General features: G+C 52.7%; 1 protein-coding gene and 2 non-coding genes across 12 annotated transcripts; all 3 read left to right on the top strand.

Annotated features, from left to right (window-relative positions):
• Positions 1-1,247: 1,247 nt before the first annotated feature.
• Positions 1,248-19,831, top strand: EIF4G1 (eukaryotic translation initiation factor 4 gamma 1). 10 transcript variants are annotated; one of them, XM_074328849.2, is made up of 34 exons: positions 1,248-1,396; positions 2,217-2,273; positions 2,497-2,590; positions 2,890-2,976; positions 3,454-3,474; positions 4,055-4,231; positions 4,463-4,562; positions 5,637-5,749; positions 6,560-6,652; positions 6,855-6,921; positions 7,227-8,048; positions 8,309-8,397; positions 8,484-8,670; positions 8,754-8,887; positions 9,012-9,170; positions 9,317-9,505; positions 9,653-9,850; positions 10,073-10,219; positions 10,417-10,653; positions 10,825-10,929; positions 11,043-11,202; positions 11,412-11,512; positions 12,073-12,175; positions 12,393-12,495; positions 12,728-12,960; positions 13,104-13,222; positions 13,315-13,487; positions 13,788-13,913; positions 14,069-14,150; positions 15,784-15,882; positions 15,997-16,131; positions 16,245-16,326; positions 16,467-16,607; positions 19,214-19,831. In XM_074328849.2, exons 3-34 carry the CDS (start codon positions 2,531-2,533, stop codon positions 19,393-19,395), a joined length of 4,824 nt encoding a protein of 1,607 aa, XP_074184950.2. In that variant the 5' UTR covers positions 1,248-1,396; positions 2,217-2,273; positions 2,497-2,530; the 3' UTR covers positions 19,396-19,831. The 10 variants fall into 10 exon arrangements, with proteins under 10 accessions (XP_074184950.2, XP_074184957.2, XP_088649983.1 ...); XM_074328856.2 differs by having other exon boundaries at positions 9,320-9,505; XM_088793857.1 differs by lacking the exon at positions 3,454-3,474 and having other exon boundaries at positions 2,830-2,976.
• Positions 10,703-10,773, top strand: LOC141568103 (small nucleolar RNA SNORD66). Its single transcript, XR_012491117.1, has one exon. It is a non-coding gene; the product is annotated as a small nucleolar RNA SNORD66 (small nucleolar RNA).
• LOC141568102 (small nucleolar RNA SNORD66) lies at positions 11,250-11,324 on the top strand. The gene has a single exon (XR_012491115.1). It is a non-coding gene; the product is annotated as a small nucleolar RNA SNORD66 (small nucleolar RNA).
• Positions 19,832-20,028: the final 197 nt, after the last annotated feature.

The following is a 20,028-nucleotide window of genomic DNA, read 5'->3' on the forward strand; positions in this document are numbered from 1 at the left end:
TGAGTAAAAAATGACAAATTCCTATCTGGAATGCACAATTTGAGATGCCTGTGGCAATTAGGTGAAATACCTTTTAGGTAGTACCTTGTTCTGACTGGAGTTCAAGAGTGTTTTCTGAGGAACAAATTGGCATGTAGGCAGTAATTGGTTTTTATTTATTAGTTTGCTTAGGGAGAAAGAAATGAGAAGAGTAGAGAGAGGAGCCATACATGATAAAGTCACAGCACTCGAAGAGTGTCACAGAGAATACTCTAGATCTGCATTTTCATTCTCACTATAGTCTCTCCTCAATGGACCTATTTCGCTCTTTCTTTGGAGCTTCAGTTCCTCATACACAATGGGGATGATAATACAATCTATTCTGTAGGCAGTTGTGAGAATTGAGATCACATTGGTCATATGTATTAAGTGACCAGTTAACCATTGCTGCTGAGAAAATTTTTCTTCTGAGTTTATGTATATACACAGACAGGAGAGACAAAAAAGAGAGAGCCAGAATCTTTGCTAGGTACCTAAGCACTGTTTTTAGCACTTTCATGTTAATTAACTCCTTTAATCCCCAATCCAGTAGAGTGGACATTATAATTGTGAGAGAAAGCATCAGTGGCTTCTTCCCATTTTACAATGGGAAGTAGTAGGTAGGTAGTAGGTACATTGTCAGGGAGTAAATAGTTTGGATTGAAACCAAGCTATCTGATTTTGACTACGTGGATTTGACTCTAGTACAGACCCTTCTGGTGTCCCAAACCTTTTAGCAACCGGGCAGGGGTCTTGGGATTACTTTTCCCATCATTCTGAATTTTCCATGATTGAGTTTTTTACCCTCCCTGGGAGTGGCTGAACTTTGTGAAAAACAAATCTATTCACATGAATTCCCTAGTTAGAATATTTCAATTCTTTTAGCATAACATTCGATTAAGCTCTTTCAATAATCCACATTATTTTCGAAGGCTGCATAATTGGTATTTCTTTCCGTATTCGTACCACGATTTACTTAGGCAGGACTGAGTCTTTAATTTCATGATTCTAGGCCCCCAGCCAGCAGTTTATCTAGCACTGAAGACTCACTCAATAAACGCTTGCTTGCTCAAGGTATGAATGAACTAAGAACCGCGGAACAGAAACTCAGAAAGGGGTCTGTCTGGTAGTTCTAAAGTTCGGGAGGGGACATGGGGGGCGGGCAGTGGCTGTCACATGACGAGGCGGGGCAAATCCCATGTGCTCCGCGGAGCCGGGCGCGACTCCGCCCTTTGCGCCGGTCACGTGGGGGCGCCGGCTGCGCCTGCGGAGAAGCGGTGGCCGCCGAGCGGGATCTGTGCGGGGAGCCGGAAATGGTTGTGGACTACGTCTGTGCGGCTGCGTGGGGCTCGGCCGCGCGGACTGAAGGAGACTGAAGGTAAAGCCGCCATGTCCGGGCCCGACCCGGCCCCCCCACCCCCTCCCCCCGCATCCGCCGCCATCCGGGCCGGGACCGGCCACTCTGTGCCGCCGCCCCAGCGCCCAGGCTCCGCGGCTCAAGTCCGGGCCCCGGCCCGCCAGGGCCCGATCTCCGGCCCACGTGTGCTCGGCCTGGCCCGGCCTGGCCGCTGGGTGGGGGTGGGGGAGCGCAGGGCCGGAATATGCGGTCCCAGTGGCCTGGGAGGGCGCCGGGTTCGCCGGCCGCGAAGTGCCACTGCGGCCCAACCCGAGGAGGCCCGGCGGACGCAGGCACCCCGGCTCCGGGCCCGCCGCCCCCTCCCCCCTTTGCGGCCCGGCCGCCGGGAAGTGACACGTTGTTCTTTGGCACTGGCCGGCTCTGCGCAGGGAGGGCGCAGGAGAGGGAGGCGGCGGCGGCGGGCAGGGAGGAGCCCCCGGCCCCGCCCGCCCTCCAGGCCGACCCTCACTTGCTTGAAACCGGCTCTTCTTCGGCCGCCGCCCGCCTGGCCTTTTACGGCCCTACTCCCGCCCTTCCTGGCCTCCGCTTCTGGGCGGCGGCAGGCTTTGCCTTTGGTCCCGCGCGGGTGCCCCCGCGGCCACCCGCGGCAGGCGTGCCTTGTGTGCCCCTGGGCCAGACCCCGAACCCGGTGTCCCCAGGTGGGGGGTGGGGACACCACGGCCGAAGCTGCTAGCTCCGTTTGTGATCCGGGAGCCTGGTGCCAGCGAGACCTGGAATTTCCGGTCTGGTTGGTCTTGGGCCCCGCGGAGCCAGGTTGATACCCCTCACCTCCCAACCCCAGGCCCTCGGATGCCCAGAACCTGTAGGCCGCACCGTGGACTTTTTCTTAACCGAGGGGGTGAGTGAGGGGGTTGTTTCAGCAGGTGAGGGGGGTGGTAGGAGGTGATGCGGGTTTGACAACGTGTTGGTGGGGACATAAGCTGTATATTTTCTGCTCCTTTACCCCCTTGGCACCTCCGGGGCTCGGTGTGGGACCTAGCCTTTGCTTCACCCCCTCCCCCACTCCATTTGCCTTAAGCTTGGGTCCCTTCCCCTTTCCGAGCTCCACTCTTTCCTAACAGGTGCTGGGGGGACCCTGATGTGGCACCAAATGAAATGAACAAAGCTCCACAGCCCACAGGCCCCCCACCTGCCCCATCCCCTGGACTCCCACAGGTAATTAGGGAGGAATTAGCAGACACTGGGGTGGGGGTGGGGGAGACCAAGCAGCTGGTCAGAAACAGGTTCCAACCCTCTGGATTTTCCCACCCCCATCTGTGTCAGGGCAAAGTGCAGCTTCCTGCTGCCAAATTGAGACAGGGCCCCTAGTTGTTCCCAGGGGCTGGCTGTCATGGGGAGGGGGTGTGTGGACTGTTGAGGCTCTTGCCACAGATCTGCTCCCCTTACTTTACCAGCTTGGGTTTCTGCCCCACCCGGGTTTCCCCTCTTGCTGAACTCTGGTCTCCCCCCTTCAGCCAGCGTTTCCCCCGGGGCAGACAGCACCGGTGGTGTTCAGTACGCCACAAGCGACACAAATGAACACGCCTTCTCAGCCCCGTCAGGTGAGGGGCTGTGGGGAGGGGAGTAGGGGATCTGGGTGGGAGCCATGGAAAGCTTAGACCAGCTTGGGCCTAGGATGGAAACTCTGGAGGCCCTGTACCTGCCCCAATTTCCTGACAGTTGCTCTGTTCTTTCATGCGGCTCTGCACTTTGCACTGTTGATTACTTATGGCCCCTTGGGGAGTGTGTATTCGGTGGGGGTGGCACTCCTAGGGGTCCTGGTGCCATGAGAATTGGGGGCAGTGCTTTGGGTTCTGCTGCCAGCTCCTGTTTTCCTATTTCCTCCTTTTACGGGGAGGCTGCCATTGCTCCATTCCCCTTCCCTTCTTTCTCTTTGGACTGTGGTAAGATAAACATTCTAGTTGGTTCTTGCCTTTGTTTCCTAAATTCTTCCTCACTAAATGGGAGGATTCCTGTCTTACTTCCCCCTTATCACCTTGGGGATAATTCTCTTCTTTCCTGTCCCCGTGTGCTCTCAGGGAGGATTCAGGTCTCTGCAGGTAATACCCTTTTGCTAATCCTGGACCCTCTCCTGGTCTCACGCTTACCCTCCACCCTAGTCAGGGGCTAGACGTAGGGACTGGGAGGCTTTAGAGTGGGGACTTGTTTGCTGTCCATACCCTCAGTCTGAGGCCGACCGGTGCATGTTAGGGACTAAATCTTGCAGAGTGCATACCTGGGAACCGGGCATCTTGCATGTTAGCTGTTAGCTCCTCAGTGACTTCGGGTGGAGCAGTGCATGCTGGGGAGTAGGTTGCCCTAAAGGGCTTTACTGAGGCATGATGCACCTAGGTGTTAGGAAGCCACTGTGGAGGGGTAGCCTGGTGGGGGTGATATGAGTGTGCATGGCAGTGAGGGAGTAAAAACAGAGAGTGCAAAGTGTATACCTGAGTGTGGAGGGCACGTGTGAGTACAAGAGGCCACCTAACCATCATTTGGTCAAGTGGGACTTGGAAGGACTGGTCCCCATGCTCCGAAGCCCTCAGTACTTCTCTCCAGACTAGAGACATTACGGAGTGGCCATTTTGCTGTCCACTTCCTCCCCTTCCCAATATCAACTATCTTCCTCCCTCCTGACAGCACTTCTACCCTAGCCGGGCCCAGCCCCCGAGCAGTGCAGCCTCCCGAGTGCAGAGTGCAGCCCCCGCCCGCCCTGGCCCAGCTGCCCATGTCTACCCTGCTGGATCCCAAGTAATGATGATCCCTTCCCAGATCTCCTACCCAGCCTCCCAGGGGGCCTACTACATCCCTGGACAGGTGAGGCTGGAGGTTTAGGCACCGGAAGTCAGAGGACCTTGTACCCCAACCCTTACCTCCCCTATCCTGACCCTCTGGTCCCATCTCTTCTCCAGAGGTGGGACTTCCTTCTGGTCACTGCCCAGAATTGGCTTGTCCCATCTTGCCCTACATTCTCTTTGTAGTCTGATAAGGTGCTCAGCTCCCTCAACTCTTTCTCTCCCCTCCTCCTCTCCCTTCCCCCTCCATCAGGGGCGTTCCACATATGTTGTCCCAACACAGCAGTATCCTGTGCAGCCCGGAGCCCCAAGCTTCTATCCGGGTGCAAGCCCTACAGAATTTGGGACCTACGGTAAGCAGGGGAGGGAGTGGTGTGAGTCCCAGGGAGCGTCTAAATCCACCAGTTCCTCAGATCCTTTCCAGGCTGGTCTCTGGGTCTGAAAATGATAGCGTTGATAGGCAGTAGGGATTGGTGCTTCATATGGGGGTGGGGGGTGGAGCTTTTATCCTATTGCTGAGAGTTGGAGTCCTCCCCACCTCAAGAAATACTGGATCAGGCACCAGTTTGAGGACCTGTCAGTAAACATTCCCTCTGACACTCATTCCATGGTTGGGGGGAGTCCTTGTAACATGGATTTGGGAGGTTTTTGTAGCTGTTTTTCATTTACATTCTAGGAAAGGATTAGTCTGTTCTTTATGGCAGTGGTTTCCAAAATTTTTTGATCATCAGGAAAGATTTTGAGTATGTATCTCTAATACGTGTATGTTTTTGTTTGTTTATACGTATGCATAATTTAAACAACACTTAGTGTTGCTTGTGAAAAACAAACAAGTGGAGATTATGGATGAGATTAAAGAGTGCATCCCATTTTGGAGACCATTGCTTTAAGGAATTCGTTTTACCTCATCCTGGGCCTGGTTCATAATGTTACTTTTTTGTTTCCTTGCCCCTGAGTAAAGGGCTGGAGACAGGAACTGGACTCAGGTTGAGTGGCTCAGGGTTGGCAAATCTGTTTTTCACATTCTCAGCCAGAGACGTGATTCTGTTTCAGGTTAAATAGTTGCTGCTCCCTCAGAGTATATGTGTATGTGGTGCCCAGTAGTGGGGTACATACACAGCACCTTATAGGGTAGAAGAAGAAGAGCCAGAGTCTTGGTGGCTGGTGTGTGGTGGGAAAGGAGCGCCTGCCTACGAGGGGTGTGTGTCAGTGTCAGGAATTCTTGTAAACGCAGTTCAGACTGGTTCCCCAGCTTTGATAGACACCTAGTTCCCTTGGGGAGGTGGGTGGGGCAGGGCAAGGGGCCGGCTGTGGGTGATGAGAGGTTCTGGGGTTGGGAGGTGGCTCAAGGAGGCATTTGTATATATGGTTGGGCCCTGACGCTGCCACCATTCTTCCTTTCCGTGTATGTCTCCCCTCCATCCAAGCTGGCGCCTACTACCCAGCCCAGGGTGTGCAGCAGTATACCCCTGGTGTGGCCCCCGCCCCAGTTTTGATGAACCAGCCACCCCAGATTGCTCCCAAGAGGGAGCGGAAAACGGTGAGTAGCAACAAGGGGCCCTAGGACATCAGGGAAAGGGAGAATCAAGGTCGGGCGTGTTGTGGGTCAGGGAGCAGGAAGTTGAAGGAGCTCATCAGCTGAAGTGGGCAGAGAATGGGGATCTGTGAAATGCTCAGGTTCTCTGTAAGGCACGGAGGTTACAGTGTAGGAGAAGCTCACGGGAAGCCTGAAGTGGCTAGTGGAGAAATTCCTGAGAGACCTGGGTTCTGGGGTCCATACGATCTGTGTTTGGTTTGGGGTTTCTGGTGGCTTGCTTTAGAAATGGTTTGTTTTCTGTGGCCCCACCTCCCCCACTCCCCAGTCCTGGAAGCTCTTGAGGCCTACGCCTCTGCTCAATCCTCAAGCCCTGGGCGTGGTGCCCAGAATAGGGTGCCAGGGCTGGGGAAGCCGCTGAGTCACCCTGGCTCCACCCACTGGATCTGGGCCCTGCCCCCAGAGATCAGGCCGACTAGCCACAAGTGAGCTGGATGGGTGCTAGACAGGGGTCCTGGGCCCCAGGGTGTGCGGCCACTGCCTGGGGGACTGCTGGTAGGGCAGGGATGAGGGTGGGAGGGGCATTATGATGTACGGGTGGCTCTGTGAGGTCAAGGGCCTCTGAGGGGTGGGAGCCAGGGCAGGGATGACAAGAGCAGCCAGATGGGTTGACAGTAGAACTCATGGGGTTTCTGGCCCCCACCCACCTGCTTCCCAGTAGGGGGTGGAGGGTTGGTCTAGAGTCTTAGGAGTGGGGCAGGGCAGAGACGTGGGCTCCTCCTGCTTCCCACTTACCCCATAGCTTTCTTTCCCCAGATCCGAATTCGAGATCCAAACCAAGGAGGGAAGGATATCACGGAGGAAATTATGTCTGGGGCGCGAACCGCCTCCACACCCACCCCTCCCCAGGTACTGTCTGCTCTCTGAGTAATGCCCTGGCTGGGATGGCGATTCTGCCCTGGATCCCAGGTCCCTTGGTCTTTTCCTTCACTGAGGGATTTATTTCCCTGCTTTCCTGGATTTCTAGGCAGAGCTAAAGTAGAAATGGCCCTAGTAAAGAAGGGTTGTGGGACTCTGCAGGGCAAACTTGGTAACCCTTTGTGTCCTGCAGACGGGAGGCAGTCTGGAGCCTCAAGCTAATGGGGAGACACCCCAGGTTGCTGTCGTTGTCCGGCCAGGTACGTGGGCACGTGGGGCAGAACTTTTATGGGGGAGGAATGTAACAATGTAAAATGCCAGGGAGGTGGGGGTGACTTGAACCGGGTGCCAGAAAAGAATGATGTAGGTTTCAGGTAGTGGAATTTTGAGGGTAGATTGGTTTTTGGCTGAAAAGGGAAAAGGTGGGAGAAGATTGTGGCATGGTGGTGGTGGCGGGGGGGTAGTGGTGGATGGATAGGTTAGGAATGTCTTGGCAGGGAGGAAGAGAAACCACAGCAGTGAAGGACTTGCCTTTAATTACTCATTCTTCTCTCCTGTGGTGCAGATGACCGGTCACAGGGAGCAATCATTGGGGGCCGGTCGGGGCTGCCTGGCACAGAGCACAGCCCTTCAGAATCCCAGCCTTCATCACCTTCTCCGACCCCGTCACCACCCCCAATCTTGGAACCAGGGTCTGAGCCTAATCTCGCAGTCCTTTCTATTCCTGGGGACACTCTGACAACGGGGATGATACAGATGTCTGTAGAAGAATCAACTTCTGTGCCCCGTGAGACTGGGGAGCCGTATTGCCTCTCTCCAGAGCCCACTCCCCTCGCTGAACCCATACTGGAAGTAGAAGTGACACTTAGCAAACCAATTCCAGAGTCTGAGTTCTCTTCCAGTCCTCTCCAGGTTGCCATCCCCCTGGCATCTCCCAAGGCGGAAGTGCTTCTTGAGCCTAACGGCACGATTCCATCCGAGGATCTGGAACCAGAGCTGGAGTCGAACCCAGAGCTTGCCCCTCTTCCTCTCCTGGCTTGTCCCTCTGAGTCCCCCACGCCCATTGCTCCAACTGCCCAACCTGAGGAACTGCTCAACGGAGCCCCCTCGCCACCAGCTGAGGACTTAAGCCCCGTCAGTGAGCCACAGGAGCCGGCCAAGGAAGTGGCAGCACCAGTGGCTTCCCCCGCCGTCCTCTCTGCCACTCCAGCTATGGCTCCTCCAGCTACTTCCCCTGCTCCAGAGGAGGAAATGGAAGAAGAGGAGGAAGAGGAAGAAGAAGGAGAAGCTGAGAGTGAGAAGGGAGGAGAGGAACTGCTCCCCCCAGAGAGCACCCCTGTTCTAGCCCACCTGTCCCAGAGTTTGGAGGCAGCAGCAGCCACCCCAGGTGAGGTGTGGCTGGATGGTAGAGGTGGGGCAGGCGGAGGGTGTGGTTCTTTCTGTTCATTGGTAATCTTTCATTTGTGCCATTGTGACTGGGTAAGAAGCCCTGTGATGGAAACTAAACTAGATTAAGGAATTTTAACTCTAGAGAGGGTGTAATGGAAAGGGGAAATTTTACACAGTGGCTGCTTTTTCTTCTTCCCAAGAGTTAGGGGTACTCCTTAAGTTATTCCCACTCCTTTGTCCTTTTCCCCCCCTAAATAGTGGCAGTATCTGTGCCAAAGAGGAGACGGAAAATTAAGGAGCTCAATAAGAAGGAAGCTGTAGGAGACCTTCTAGATGCCTTCAAGGAGGTAAGGGAGCGGTGGGAGGGGAGAGGGCAGAGTTTGGGTGTGGAACTGGTCGTACTACAACCGACAGAATGTTCCTGTGGTTGCAGGTGAACCCGGGAGTACCAGAGGTGGAAAATCAGCCTCCCGTAGGCAATAATCCCGGCCCAGAGCCTGAGGGCAGCAGTGAGCCCCCACGGCCCGAAGACTCAGAGGAGACCTGGGACTCAAAGGAGGACAAAATTCACAACGCTGAGAACATCCAGCCTGCGGAGCAGAAGTACGAGTACAAGTCAGGTATGCTGAAGGGGGGTTAGGATGCGGGCTGCTCTTGTTAGGGCCCCGGGAGACAATAATAGTTCATCCCGTCCTTCTTGCAGATCAGTGGAAACCTCTAAACCTTGAGGAAAAAAAGCGTTATGACCGTGAGTTCCTGCTTGGCTTTCAGTTCATCTTTGCCAGTCTGCAGAAGCCAGAGGGGCTGCCCCATATCAGCGACGTGGTGTTGGAGAAGGTGGGTGGGCTTGAGGGGGAGGCTAACTCGGTGCTGACTGGTGGGCTTGGGAGGAGCCTGAGGTCCTGAAAGAACAGTCAGTAGCCCTGGCCTGTTTCTGATACCTTCTCCGTCCTCTTCACAGGCCAATAAAACACCACTGCGGCCACTGGATCCCACTAGACTTCAAGGCATAAACTGTGGGCCAGACTTCACTCCATCCTTTGCCAACCTTGGCCGACCAGCCCTCAGCAACCGTGGGCCCCCAAGGGGTGGGCCAGGTGGGGAGCTGCCCCGAGGGCCGGTGAGTGGGACTGACTAGAGGGGCAGATGGGCAAGGGGAGTGGGGGTGTGGCCCTCTGGTTAGGGGGTGGGAAGAAGTCAGCCTTGGAGATGTGTGGTGGTGGTGTCTCGAGTGTGCTGACTACTTCTGTACCTTCCCTTATTTAGCAGGCTGGTCTGGGACCCCGGCGCTCTCAGCAGGGCCCCCGAAAGGAGCCACGCAAGATTATTGCCACAGTGTTAATGACTGAAGATATAAAACTGAACAAAGCAGAAAAGGCCTGGAAACCTAGCAGCAAGCGGACGGCCGCTGATAAGGACCGAGGGGAAGAGGATGCTGATGGCAGCAAAACCCAGGTACCAACTTTTGGCCAACTTGGCTTTTTTGCTTCTGTTTCATCCTCATCTGCATTAAGTCCCCACCACCCTTTCTAATCCCTCCCAGTGGCCTCTGTTCTGAGGCTCACTGGATCCTGTGTCTGCTCTGTGCCTTCTCCCCACCAGGACCTGTTCCGCAGGGTGCGCTCCATTCTGAATAAGCTGACACCCCAGATGTTTCAGCAGCTGATGAAGCAGGTGACGCAGCTGGCTATCGACACGGAGGAACGCCTCAAAGGGGTCATTGACCTCATCTTCGAGAAGGCCATTTCAGAACCCAACTTCTCTGTGGCCTATGCCAACATGTGCCGCTGCCTCATGGCGGTTAGTTTCCACTGTTTTCTAAACCTTGTGGTCTGGCTTCTGCTTCTGTTCCCAAGACTCCTTGAGTCCAGTTCTTGCTTCTCCTCCAGCCTGTGCTGTTGATGGCAGCCAGGAGGAGGCAGGGCTGGGGCTAGAGGTATTCCTGGGTTAGGTAGTTAAAGATTCTGGGAGGGCCTTCCTGTCCTGGACTAGTCTGAATGTGACATCCTCTTCAACATACAGCTCAAAGTGCCCACTACAGAAAAGCCAACAGTGACTGTGAACTTTCGAAAACTGTTGTTGAATCGATGTCAGAAGGAGTTTGAAAAAGACAAAGATGATGATGAAGTTTTTGAGAAGAAGCAGAAAGAGATGGACGAAGCTGCTACAGTAAGAGAAAACCCAACTCCACTGCCCAGCCAGATGCCCCTCAGCTGTAGAGTTGGGGGTGGGGAGAGTAGTTTGGGGGTGTCTCTGCCTTAGGATATGAGTGGTTGTTGCTGAGTTTAGATATTCGATATGTAGGAGAGGGTTTTAGCTGTGTGGCTGGGTATCTTTTGATGTGATCCCTGTCCCATGACTGGTAGGCAGAGGAACGGGGACGCCTGAAGGAAGAGCTGGAAGAGGCTCGCGACATAGCCCGACGGCGCTCTTTAGGGAATATCAAGTTCATCGGGGAGTTGTTCAAGCTGAAGATGCTGACAGAGGCCATAATGCACGACTGTGTGGTTAAACTACTTAAGAACCATGACGAAGAGTCCCTCGAATGCCTTTGCCGTCTGCTCACCACCATCGGCAAAGACCTGGACTTTGAAAAAGCCAAGGTAGGAGTCCTTGGAGGTGGAGGGGGACAGGCTGAAGCGCGCGGGGCCTGCTGTGCGCTGACACACTCCCTGTTGTGTCGGGGCCACTGAGCCACAGTGATGGAGCTGAGGGCCTGCAGCTGGAGGTAAGGGATTAGAAGTTCCTGGCCTGATCCCTTTGCTTCTCCCTAGCCCCGAATGGATCAATATTTCAACCAGATGGAAAAAATCATTAAGGAGAAGAAGACTTCATCCCGAATCCGCTTTATGCTGCAGGATGTGCTGGATCTGCGACGGGTGTGTGTCCCCTCCTTGCCGTCGCTCGCTAGTCCTCTGCCTCTGCCCTCACAGCCCCCATTTGCCGACACTGCTTTGGCCCTCTGGTGTCTTAAATGCCTCTGTCCCCACAGAGCAACTGGGTGCCACGCCGGGGGGACCAGGGTCCCAAGACCATTGACCAGATCCACAAGGAGGCGGAGCTGGAGGAGCACCGGGAGCACATCAAAGTACAGCAGCTGATGGCCAAGGGCGGCGACAAGCGGCGGGGCGGCCCCCCAGGTCCACCGCTCAGTGAGTTGGGGGCCAGGCTTGGGGGCGGGCAGTGTGAGGGCCTGTGCTTCCCCTGATGACTTCTTCTTAGTGCCACGTGTCTGGGCCACTGAACCCCATGATGGAGCTGAGGATCTGAGGAAGCGGGGCTGGGGCTGGGGCTGGGGCGGCCCGAGGGCCAGGGCTGCCGGCCTCACTCACAGCTCCCATGTGCTCTCCTTCCGTCCCAGGCCGCGGCCTTCCCCTTGTGGATGATGGCGGCTGGAACACGGTCCCCATCAGTAAGGGCAGCCGCCCTATCGACACCTCACGACTCACCAAGATCACGAAGGTAGGACTGTGTGTCGGAAGGGGTGATGTGGATGGAGGGTGAAGACACAACTGGGTCTTAGTCCCCTGACTCCCTGAGGTGGGGAAGGTTACAGCTGCATTTTCCCTCTTGGACTAACTGGTTAGATTACTAGAGGGGTGTATTCACATTGCTTCTGGCCCCTCAGTGGTCAGCAAACTGATGCACACACCAGATTCAGCCCATTCCCTGCTTCTGTACTTCCCACAGGCTGAGAATGGTTTTTACATTTTTAACGGTTGGGAAAAGTGAATACTGTTATGTGAAAGTATGTGAAATTTAAATTTCAATGTCCGTAGTTTTATTGGAACACAGCCACACTCATTCCCTTCAAGTATCGTCTGTGATTGCTGTCACGTGACAGTGGCAGTGTTGAGGAGTTGGAATAGAAACTGTGTGGCTGCAAAGCCTAAAATATTTACTGCCTAGCCCTTTACGGGAAAAGTTTTCTTGGCCCCTGGTCTAGGCCTTTCGTGGCTGTGTGTGGCTGAGGCCAGTTAGCCAGTTAGACCCATGACTTTCCACTTCCTTTCCTTCCTCAGCCTGGCTCCATTGATTCTAACAACCAGCTCTTCGCACCTGGAGGGCGATTGAGCTGGGGCAAGGGCAGCAGTGGAGGCTCAGGAGCCAAGCCCTCCGACGCAGGTATGGGAGGTCACTGTAAAGAGCTGTGTGCTTATTTATTAGCTCCTGAGGGTAGAGCTTTGTCTCTGGGAGGCTTTCGGTACAGAGTGGTTGGGTAATCCAGAGGCTGTCTACTTGGTAAGCTTTAGTGTTGGGATTAGTTCCAAGTGTCCTAAACTGGCAAGTAGGTGATAGGATGTAAGAAAATGGAGGTTTTAATCTTGCTTTTCTGCCTCAGCATCAGAAGCTGCTCGTCCAGCTACTAGTACCTTGAATCGCTTCTCAGCCCTTCAACAAGCAGCGCCTACAGAAAGCACAGAAAACAGGCGTGTGGCCCAGAGGTGAGGTTTTCTAGGTGTCTTTGTTCTTCACACGGAGAGGACCATGATTGGGTTTGGGTTGTTGCCATAGGAATCCTTAACACCTCCAACGTTCAGGGGCCCTTGCTTGAGATTGGGGCAGTTTTCCTGGTGCCAAGAACAAGGCCCAACCATTGCTCAGCAGGTTGGGTAGTTAAAGGAAAGAGCGCCTGGGTAGTACAGGTGAGAGACCATGTGCTTGTCTTTCTTCCAGGAGTAGCTTGAGTCGGGAACGCGGTGAGAAAGCTGGGGACAGGGGAGACCGCCTAGAACGGAGTGAACGGGGAGGTGACCGTGGGGACCGCCTTGATCGCTCTCGGACACCTGCCACCAAGCGGAGTTTCAGCAAGGAGGTGGAGGAGCGGAGTAGAGAGCGGCCCTCCCAGCCTGAGGGGCTGCGCAAGGCATCCAGCCTCTCAGAGGATCGGGACCGTGGGCGGGATGCCGGTAAGCAGCTAGGAGAGGACACGAGGGGAGTGGTGTGCGCTGTTTTGGGATTTGCCAGTCCCCACACCGTCTTCAGAGCTCATACCCCGTTTGCTGGGAGGACGGGAACTGAAGAGTCTCTGATCTGTTTTGTATCCCCTCAGTGAAGCGAGAAGCCACCCTCCCCCCGGTAAGCCCCCCAAAGGCTGTGCTGTCTGAGGAGGAGATGGAGAAGAAATCCAAGGCCATCATTGAGGAATACCTCCACCTCAATGACATGAAGGTTGGCAGTGGGAGGGAGCTGAGTGGTGGCAGAGGGGTGGGGGGTGGGTCACACGCCAACTGTTCTCCCTCCTCCACCCTGTGCCCCCGCAGGAGGCAGTGCAGTGTGTGCAGGAGTTGGCCTCACCCTCCCTGCTCTTTATCTTTGTCCGGCATGGCATCGAGTCCACACTGGAGCGCAGCACCATTGCTCGTGAACATATGGGGCGGCTGCTGCACCAGCTGCTCAGTGCCGGGCACCTCTCCACTGCTCAGTACTACCAAGGGTAAGACTGACTTCTGTGGGCCTCCACTTTTACATACCCACAGATTTCCCTCCTTTGTAAGGCCTGTGGATCCTTGGGTAAGAGTGTAGGCTCCTCAACCATCCTGGTCAACATTACTTTTGGCAGGGATGGGTGTGAGCCATCTAAGGACAAGAAGGAGATAATTGCCCCATGTTGATTGAGGAAATGTTCTTGAGGGGCTCCACAGTTGATCCTTTAGCCATGCCTTGTTGACCCAGAAGAAGGGTCAGGGCCTGGCTCCTCTTTTCTAGAATGTCCTGATTTGAATTCCCTTTGTAGGCTGTATGAAGTCCTAGAATTGGCTGAAGACATGGAAATCGACATCCCCCATGTGTGGCTCTACCTAGCAGAACTGGTGACGCCGATTCTGCAGGATGGTGGCGTGTCCATGGGGGAGCTGTTCAGGTGAGCTCCGTTTGGTGGAATTGAGGGAGGATAAAGACGGAAAGAAAGGGGAGAGGGAAGGGAGGAGTGGAAGGTTCCACACCTGGTTTAGGGAAAGATGAGGTAGTGTGTTGAGAGCTTTTTGTAGAGGCTATGAACACTGAGTTTTCTTACAGGGAGATTACGAAGCCTCTGAGGCCCCTGGGCAAAGCTGCCTCCCTGTTGCTGGAGATCCTGGGGCTCCTGTGCAAAAGCGTGGTGAGTGAGAGCCTTTCGGGGGTGATGCGTTCAGGACTTCTCTTGGCACCGTGCGGTTTGGGCTACTTGCGGTGACCCTGACGCCTCATGGTCCTTTGGTAGAATGGGGTTAATGGAGATGGTACTGTTGTGTTGGTACCTTAGAGGCTGGCACACTCCCTCCGACCAGTCCTCTTGTGATTTCTGGACGAGGCAGGAGAATGGGAATCTAAGACCCTAGGCTCTTGATTGGTTGATTGATTCATTCATTCATTCAACTAGTGTTTTGTTTTTGTTTTTCTAAAACATTTACCACATACTGGGCCCTGGGAATACAACAGTGAATAAAACACAGGAAACAAGTTGGAAGAGAAAAAAGTAAGAAATGACAGCTTCGTAAAAACAACAGTGTGTAATAAAGCGTGAAATAAAGTACTTGAAATGGAATGTTTTAAAGTACTGTGAGGTTGCAGAGGAGTGTGTTTGGTAATGTTCACGACAGTAAGCTTTCCTGGAAGGGCACTGAAGCTGCCTTGTGAAAGTTAATTGGTGACTAGCATGTGGAAAGATGGGAAAGGCAAGCTGGGTGTGGTACCTTCCAGCTTCTCAGTGAGATGTTGGTAGTGAGAACTTGGAAAGTGCAGTTTCAAAAGAGTTCAGCTATCTGGAACCCGGAAGAGTGAGACTTTGAATTGAAAGGAATTGTTCCTTCGGTAGCGTATTAATTGTTTTAGGTAGAAATATGTACCAGGATGATTTGTGGGTTTTTTTTGTTTTGTTTTTTTTAAAAAAAAAAAAAGCATATTGAACTACTTAGGTGTTTTTATTGAACGTATGGTGCCATAGATTATAGGATGTGTTTATGCTCTGCTAAGAAAAGACTTATGGTCATATTTTTTAAATGTAACATATCAGCAGTGAGACAGCTCCATTTTAGTGGTGTTAAAATGGGCATCTTTAAAGTCCACGAGCTACTATCTTATTAACAACGTTGCGTATGGCGGGGTTTAAATCCCTCGTGAAGATTCTCGTGATCCGTACGCAACGTGTTAAGGGTTGATGTCGTCATTTTGAATATCTGTTATAAAAGAATAATGCCTTCAGAATCTCTTGCCTTGTACAGAAAATGGGCTGACTGCTGTTTGTGTGAAGATTTCTCGTTTGCATTGGGGGTGGGGGGTATATCTGCTTCTAAAATGTTCTGGACTTGGGAAACAAACATACTTGTTAGTCTTCCTCTCCCATAAGCATTGTTACTTGGAATAATGAAAAACTAAACTATTTTAGAAAAAGGCAGATGAGTGTGGAAAGCTGGAATAAGATATTTGGATTTAGTTGTATATCTTTTGTGGTCCAATAATTCTTTGAGAATCTTGTGGAAGCTAATGAACATTTTTCCTGGAGACTCTTAGGTCATCCCCCACCAGCCTCATAGCACTGCGGTGGGTGAGTTCTCGTGTCTAGGACTGAAGTCTGTGTCCAGTGCTAGACTAGTTGTGGAGGGACTGTGCCTATTTGGTACCTCGGTAGCATCCTGAGATCCTAGCCCCTAGTAGGCACCTAGTGAACTTGGAGTAAGTATCTGATGGAGACCATTTGTGGGGCTGTTAGATTATTGAAGAGAGAGAGTTGCTGAGTTGGTCTTGTTTTTCAGGGTCCCAAAAAGGTGGGGGCATTGTGGCGAGAGGCTGGACTCAGCTGGAAAGAATTTCTACCTGAAGGCCAGGACATTGGTGCCTTCGTCACTGAACAGGTTTGTGGCTGCCGTTAGGTTAACTCCATGTGGGGCTGGCCGGTCTTCTCCCTCTTTCCTCATCTCACTCACTTGGTACACTTCCCTCCTGACTATGGGCCGTTTGACTTGCAGAAAGTGGACTATACCCTGGGAGAGGAGTCAGAAGTCCCTGGCCAGAGGTTGCTCTCCTCCGAGGAGCTGAGCAGGCAACTGGAGAAGCTGCTCAAGGAGAGCAGCAGTAACCAGCGCGTGTTTGACTGGATAGAAGTATGTTTCTCCTGGGTATTGGGAGAGAGGGATAAAGGAGAGGTGGTTCTTGGTGTGGTGATGGAGATACAGTGAGAACTTGTGGACCATGTATTTTTCTTTCTCCTGCACAGGCCAACCTGAGTGAGCAGCAGGTAGCATCCAACACGTTTGTTCGAGCCCTCATGACAACTGTCTGCTATTCCGCAATTATCTGTAAGAGGAGCCAGGGAGATGGCGGGGCAAGGGTGGGCCCAACAGACAAATGAAGGGAGGGAGTTTTTGGTCTGTGCCTCCTGGTTGTGAACCAGGCTGAGGGTGTGTTACTCCACTTATCCGTGTCTTCCTTCCTGTAGTTGAAACTCCGCTCCGAGTGAATGTTGAGGTGCTGAAAGCACGAGCGAAATTGCTACAGAAATACCTATGTGATGAGCAGAAGGAGCTGCAGGCACTCTACGCCCTTCAGGCCCTTGTAGTGACCTTAGAGCAGCCCGCCAGTAAGAGCCAGGCTGGAGGGATGGGACGGGACGGGGCGGGGGAAGGGGGGTCAGTCATGGAAAGCGCCTCAACCCCGGAAAGGTTGGGTGGTCATTGGACAGCAAAATGCTCTGATGGTTGGTTCTTGACCTCTGTGATGTTTGTTTCCTTGCCTACCAATGGAAGGAGTTAGACTCAGCCTTGAAGGCTGGCTACCTGTTTTGTGCTTAGCCAGCTAGCTGTTAGGTGTCAGGAGTGCAGAGATGATAAATGGTAACGTTTTCCTCTGCCTGGCACAGGGCTGAGGTGCTTTTCTTCCCTTATTTAATCCTCACAAGTATTGTTTTAGGGTAGATGGTGTTACCCTCTTTTTCATATTTGAAAGACCGAGGCTTAGGTTAACATGCCTGAGGTTGTGTGCTTTCAGCAAATGGGTACGTGCCAAAGCCCTGGATATTACAGTGAGTAAGTCACGCACAGTTTCTGTGCTGGCCTGGAGTCTATAACAGTGATAAGTATTGGAAGATGGGTCTGGAGGGTACACCTAGTCTGAGGGAGAATGATTGGGAATTGACAAATGGGATGGGGAGAGACTTAGAACAAAGGAACTGTATGTAAAGGAAGGCCCTGAAGTGGAAAGAACTGGACACAAGGTAAAAGAACTTTTGAAGGAAGGCCATTGGAGAGCAAGTAACCAGTCATATATGAGGCAAGATGGACATGGGCCAGGTCACACAGGGCTGTGTAAGCCATGGGACGAATTTTCGGTTTTAGCCTCAGGACAGGAAGAGGCCTTTGGGATTTTTAAGCAAGGAATAAAAAAATTCTATGTTAGTTTTTAGATCATCCTGGCCAATAGTGGGAAGAGTGGTTTGGAATGGGGGTGACTGAATGTGGCAGGATCAGCAGATCAGGAGTGTTGTTGGTAGTGGCTCAGCCTTGCCGGTGACAGTGGAGATGGGAGAGGAGTGGGCAGTTTTAAGACGCACTGGCCTGGGAGAGGGTGATGAGAGATCAGAAGTCATATGACTCCCAGTATGGTTTTAGCAGGTGAGGTGATAGTGTGGCACCATCCACTGGGTGGTAGGAAGCACTGGACTGAGTTGTTTGGTCATCATGAATTTGTGGTCTGGGGGTAGCGGTGATCAGGGATGCTGGCAGACAGCTGGCTGTGTGGATTCATTTGGAGACGAAGAGGTCAGGGGTGGAGGTTCATCAATGAGTTGCTGGCACATGCAAGTCACAAGAAGACACAGGATTGCCCGAGGGAGAGTGTTGAGAGCCTAAGATGGCACCTTGAAGTGCAGGACCCACAGCTAGGGAATCATCGAACAGGGTCCTATGAACAAAGGACAGTAATTTTAGGAGAGTGAAGTGGTCAGTAATGCAAGACGCTACTTGAGAGTCCCATGGGCGGAGACCTGAAAGTTAAGGGCTACTGGAATATAAAAACATGGAGGCCACCCTGGCAGAAATATTTGGTGGAGCAAGGGACAGAATGTGGATTGGAAAGAACTGAGTAAAATTCGACTGAGACAGGAAAAAGGAAACAACAAATATAGACAAAATCTGAATTCAATCTGTTGTCAAAAGACAAAAATCTTTTGTTTGGTTGTAGGAGATAGTGGTTGTAAAGGAGGCCTTTTATGTTGAGATTGGAGAAACTTGGGCTTAAAAATACAGGGCAGAGTGGATAATCGATCATATAGGGTCCCTAGGATGGGTATGCATGAGACTTAGAGCACACGTTTGGGATAAGTGACCGGCTGCTGTTGCGGTGGTATAGGAGTTGGGGGGTTGTCCACAGGTGGCGGCTGTACATAGATTTGAGGGTGTCCTGGCTTACATAAATGGCTCAGTGTTTCACAAATGGACTCTAGATCTTACGCTGTGTTCATTTCTTTATTCAGAAGAAATGTATTCACTACTCAGCCTCTTGCTTTTAGAAGCATTAAGTTTGCTTTGGAAATACTGGCAGTGCAGTGTGGGGAAGGGAATCAGTTGTGGTCAGGGTTATAGGACAAATGCTTGGAAAGGGTAGTAGCCAGTGGGTGAGGGAGAAAGAGGGTCAGAGCAAGAGATGCTTGAATTGATCCTAAAGGAGTTCACCAGGAAGGTGACAAGAGAAAGGATGTTCTTGCCAAAAAATGTAGCACATGTAAAAGTGTCAGAGAGGGTGTGTATGTTCAGATGTGTGGAAAGTTAAAAGGAAATTGGGATTGAGAGTTTGTCAGAATCTAATGGGGGCCAGTGGATGTTCTAGGTTATACCCTAGACTTGTCAGTGATAACAGCTGGGACTTTTGTAATTTCCCTAATTCAGGAGTACCAATTCTGCATGTAGTTTTTTCCATTAAACATATCGTGAATGGAGAAATTTGAAGCTGCTGAGGTGAGGCTGGGCAGATTTGTAAGGTTTGGCCAAGTGACTGATTCCTGTCTCTTAGACCAAGAGATTATTAGCTTCCTATTAGAGACCTAGTCACTTTGAAATGGTCAGACACAGTTGTCAGGATGGTGGGTCAAGAGTTTTGTTTTAACATTGGAGCCTGGGGAGGGATCCTTTGCAGATGGGATGGGGTCGCTGTGGGCAGTACGCCCCTTAACTCTGTCCTGCCTGCTTGCAGACCTGCTTCGGACGTTCTTTGATAAGCTGTACGATGAGGACGTGGTGAAGGAGGACGCCTTCTACAGCTGGGAGAGTAGCAAGGACCCTGCTGAGCAGCAGGGCAAGGGCGTGGCCCTTAAATCTGTCACAGCCTTCTTCAAGTGGCTTCGTGAGGCAGAGGACGAGTCTGACCACAACTGAGGGCGGGGTGGGGCCGGGGACTTGGAGCCCCATGGACACTCGGATGGCCCAGCCAGCCGCCTGGACTGCAGGGGAGTCAGCAGCAGTGGCGGCGGCAGTGGGTGCCTGTAGTGCGGTGGTGTCTAAGCTAATAAAATGGCTGAAGACGCAGGATGGCTTGGGGCTGCCTGGGGCCCCCTCCAGGATGCTGCCAAGTGTCCCTCTCCTCCCCTTGGGGCACAGAGATATATATAAAGTCTTGAAATTTGGTGTGTCTTGGGGGGGGGCACCACTGCCTGCCCCTGAGGTCCTTTTTTTATTTTCTGAAAATCACTCTTGGGACTGCCGTCCTCGCTGCTGGGGGCATATGCCCCAGCCCCTGCACCACCCCTGCTGCTGCCTGGGCAGGGGGAAGGGGGGCACGGTGCCTGTAATTATTAAACATGAATTCAATTAAGCTCACTGCCTGTACTTTGTGGCCTACTCCCTCTGGAGAAGGTATGGATCAATGGGCAGCCTCCTTTCAAGAGCTGGCACTCACCTATAGCACTGTTCCTGTAACCTGGCACCCCTCTTTCCTTTTCCCCTGTCCATAATTGTGTAGGGTGGGGACGTCACTTTCCTGGAGGGTGGGGCCCTCAAAATGGATGTGGT

The sequence above is a fragment of the Rhinolophus sinicus genome, chromosome 17 (genome assembly GCF_057876585.1).
Source record: "Rhinolophus sinicus isolate RSI-liver-muscle chromosome 17, RSI-T2T, whole genome shotgun sequence".
NCBI classification, from domain to species: Eukaryota; Metazoa; Chordata; class Mammalia; order Chiroptera; family Rhinolophidae; genus Rhinolophus; species Rhinolophus sinicus.

Excerpts from the sequence above, each read along its gene's own strand:
- EIF4G1 (XM_074328849.2), top strand. The coding sequence starts at position 2,531 with ATGAACAAAGCTCCACAGCCCACAGGCCCCCCACCTGCCCCATCCCCT. Across the intron at positions 11,203-11,411 it reads CCCCCCAGGTCCACCGCTCA|GCCGCGGCCTTCCCCTTGTG; the intron begins GTGAGTTGGGGG and ends CTTCCGTCCCAG. Across the intron at positions 16,608-19,213 it reads GACCTTAGAGCAGCCCGCCA|ACCTGCTTCGGACGTTCTTT; the intron begins GTAAGAGCCAGG and ends GCCTGCTTGCAG.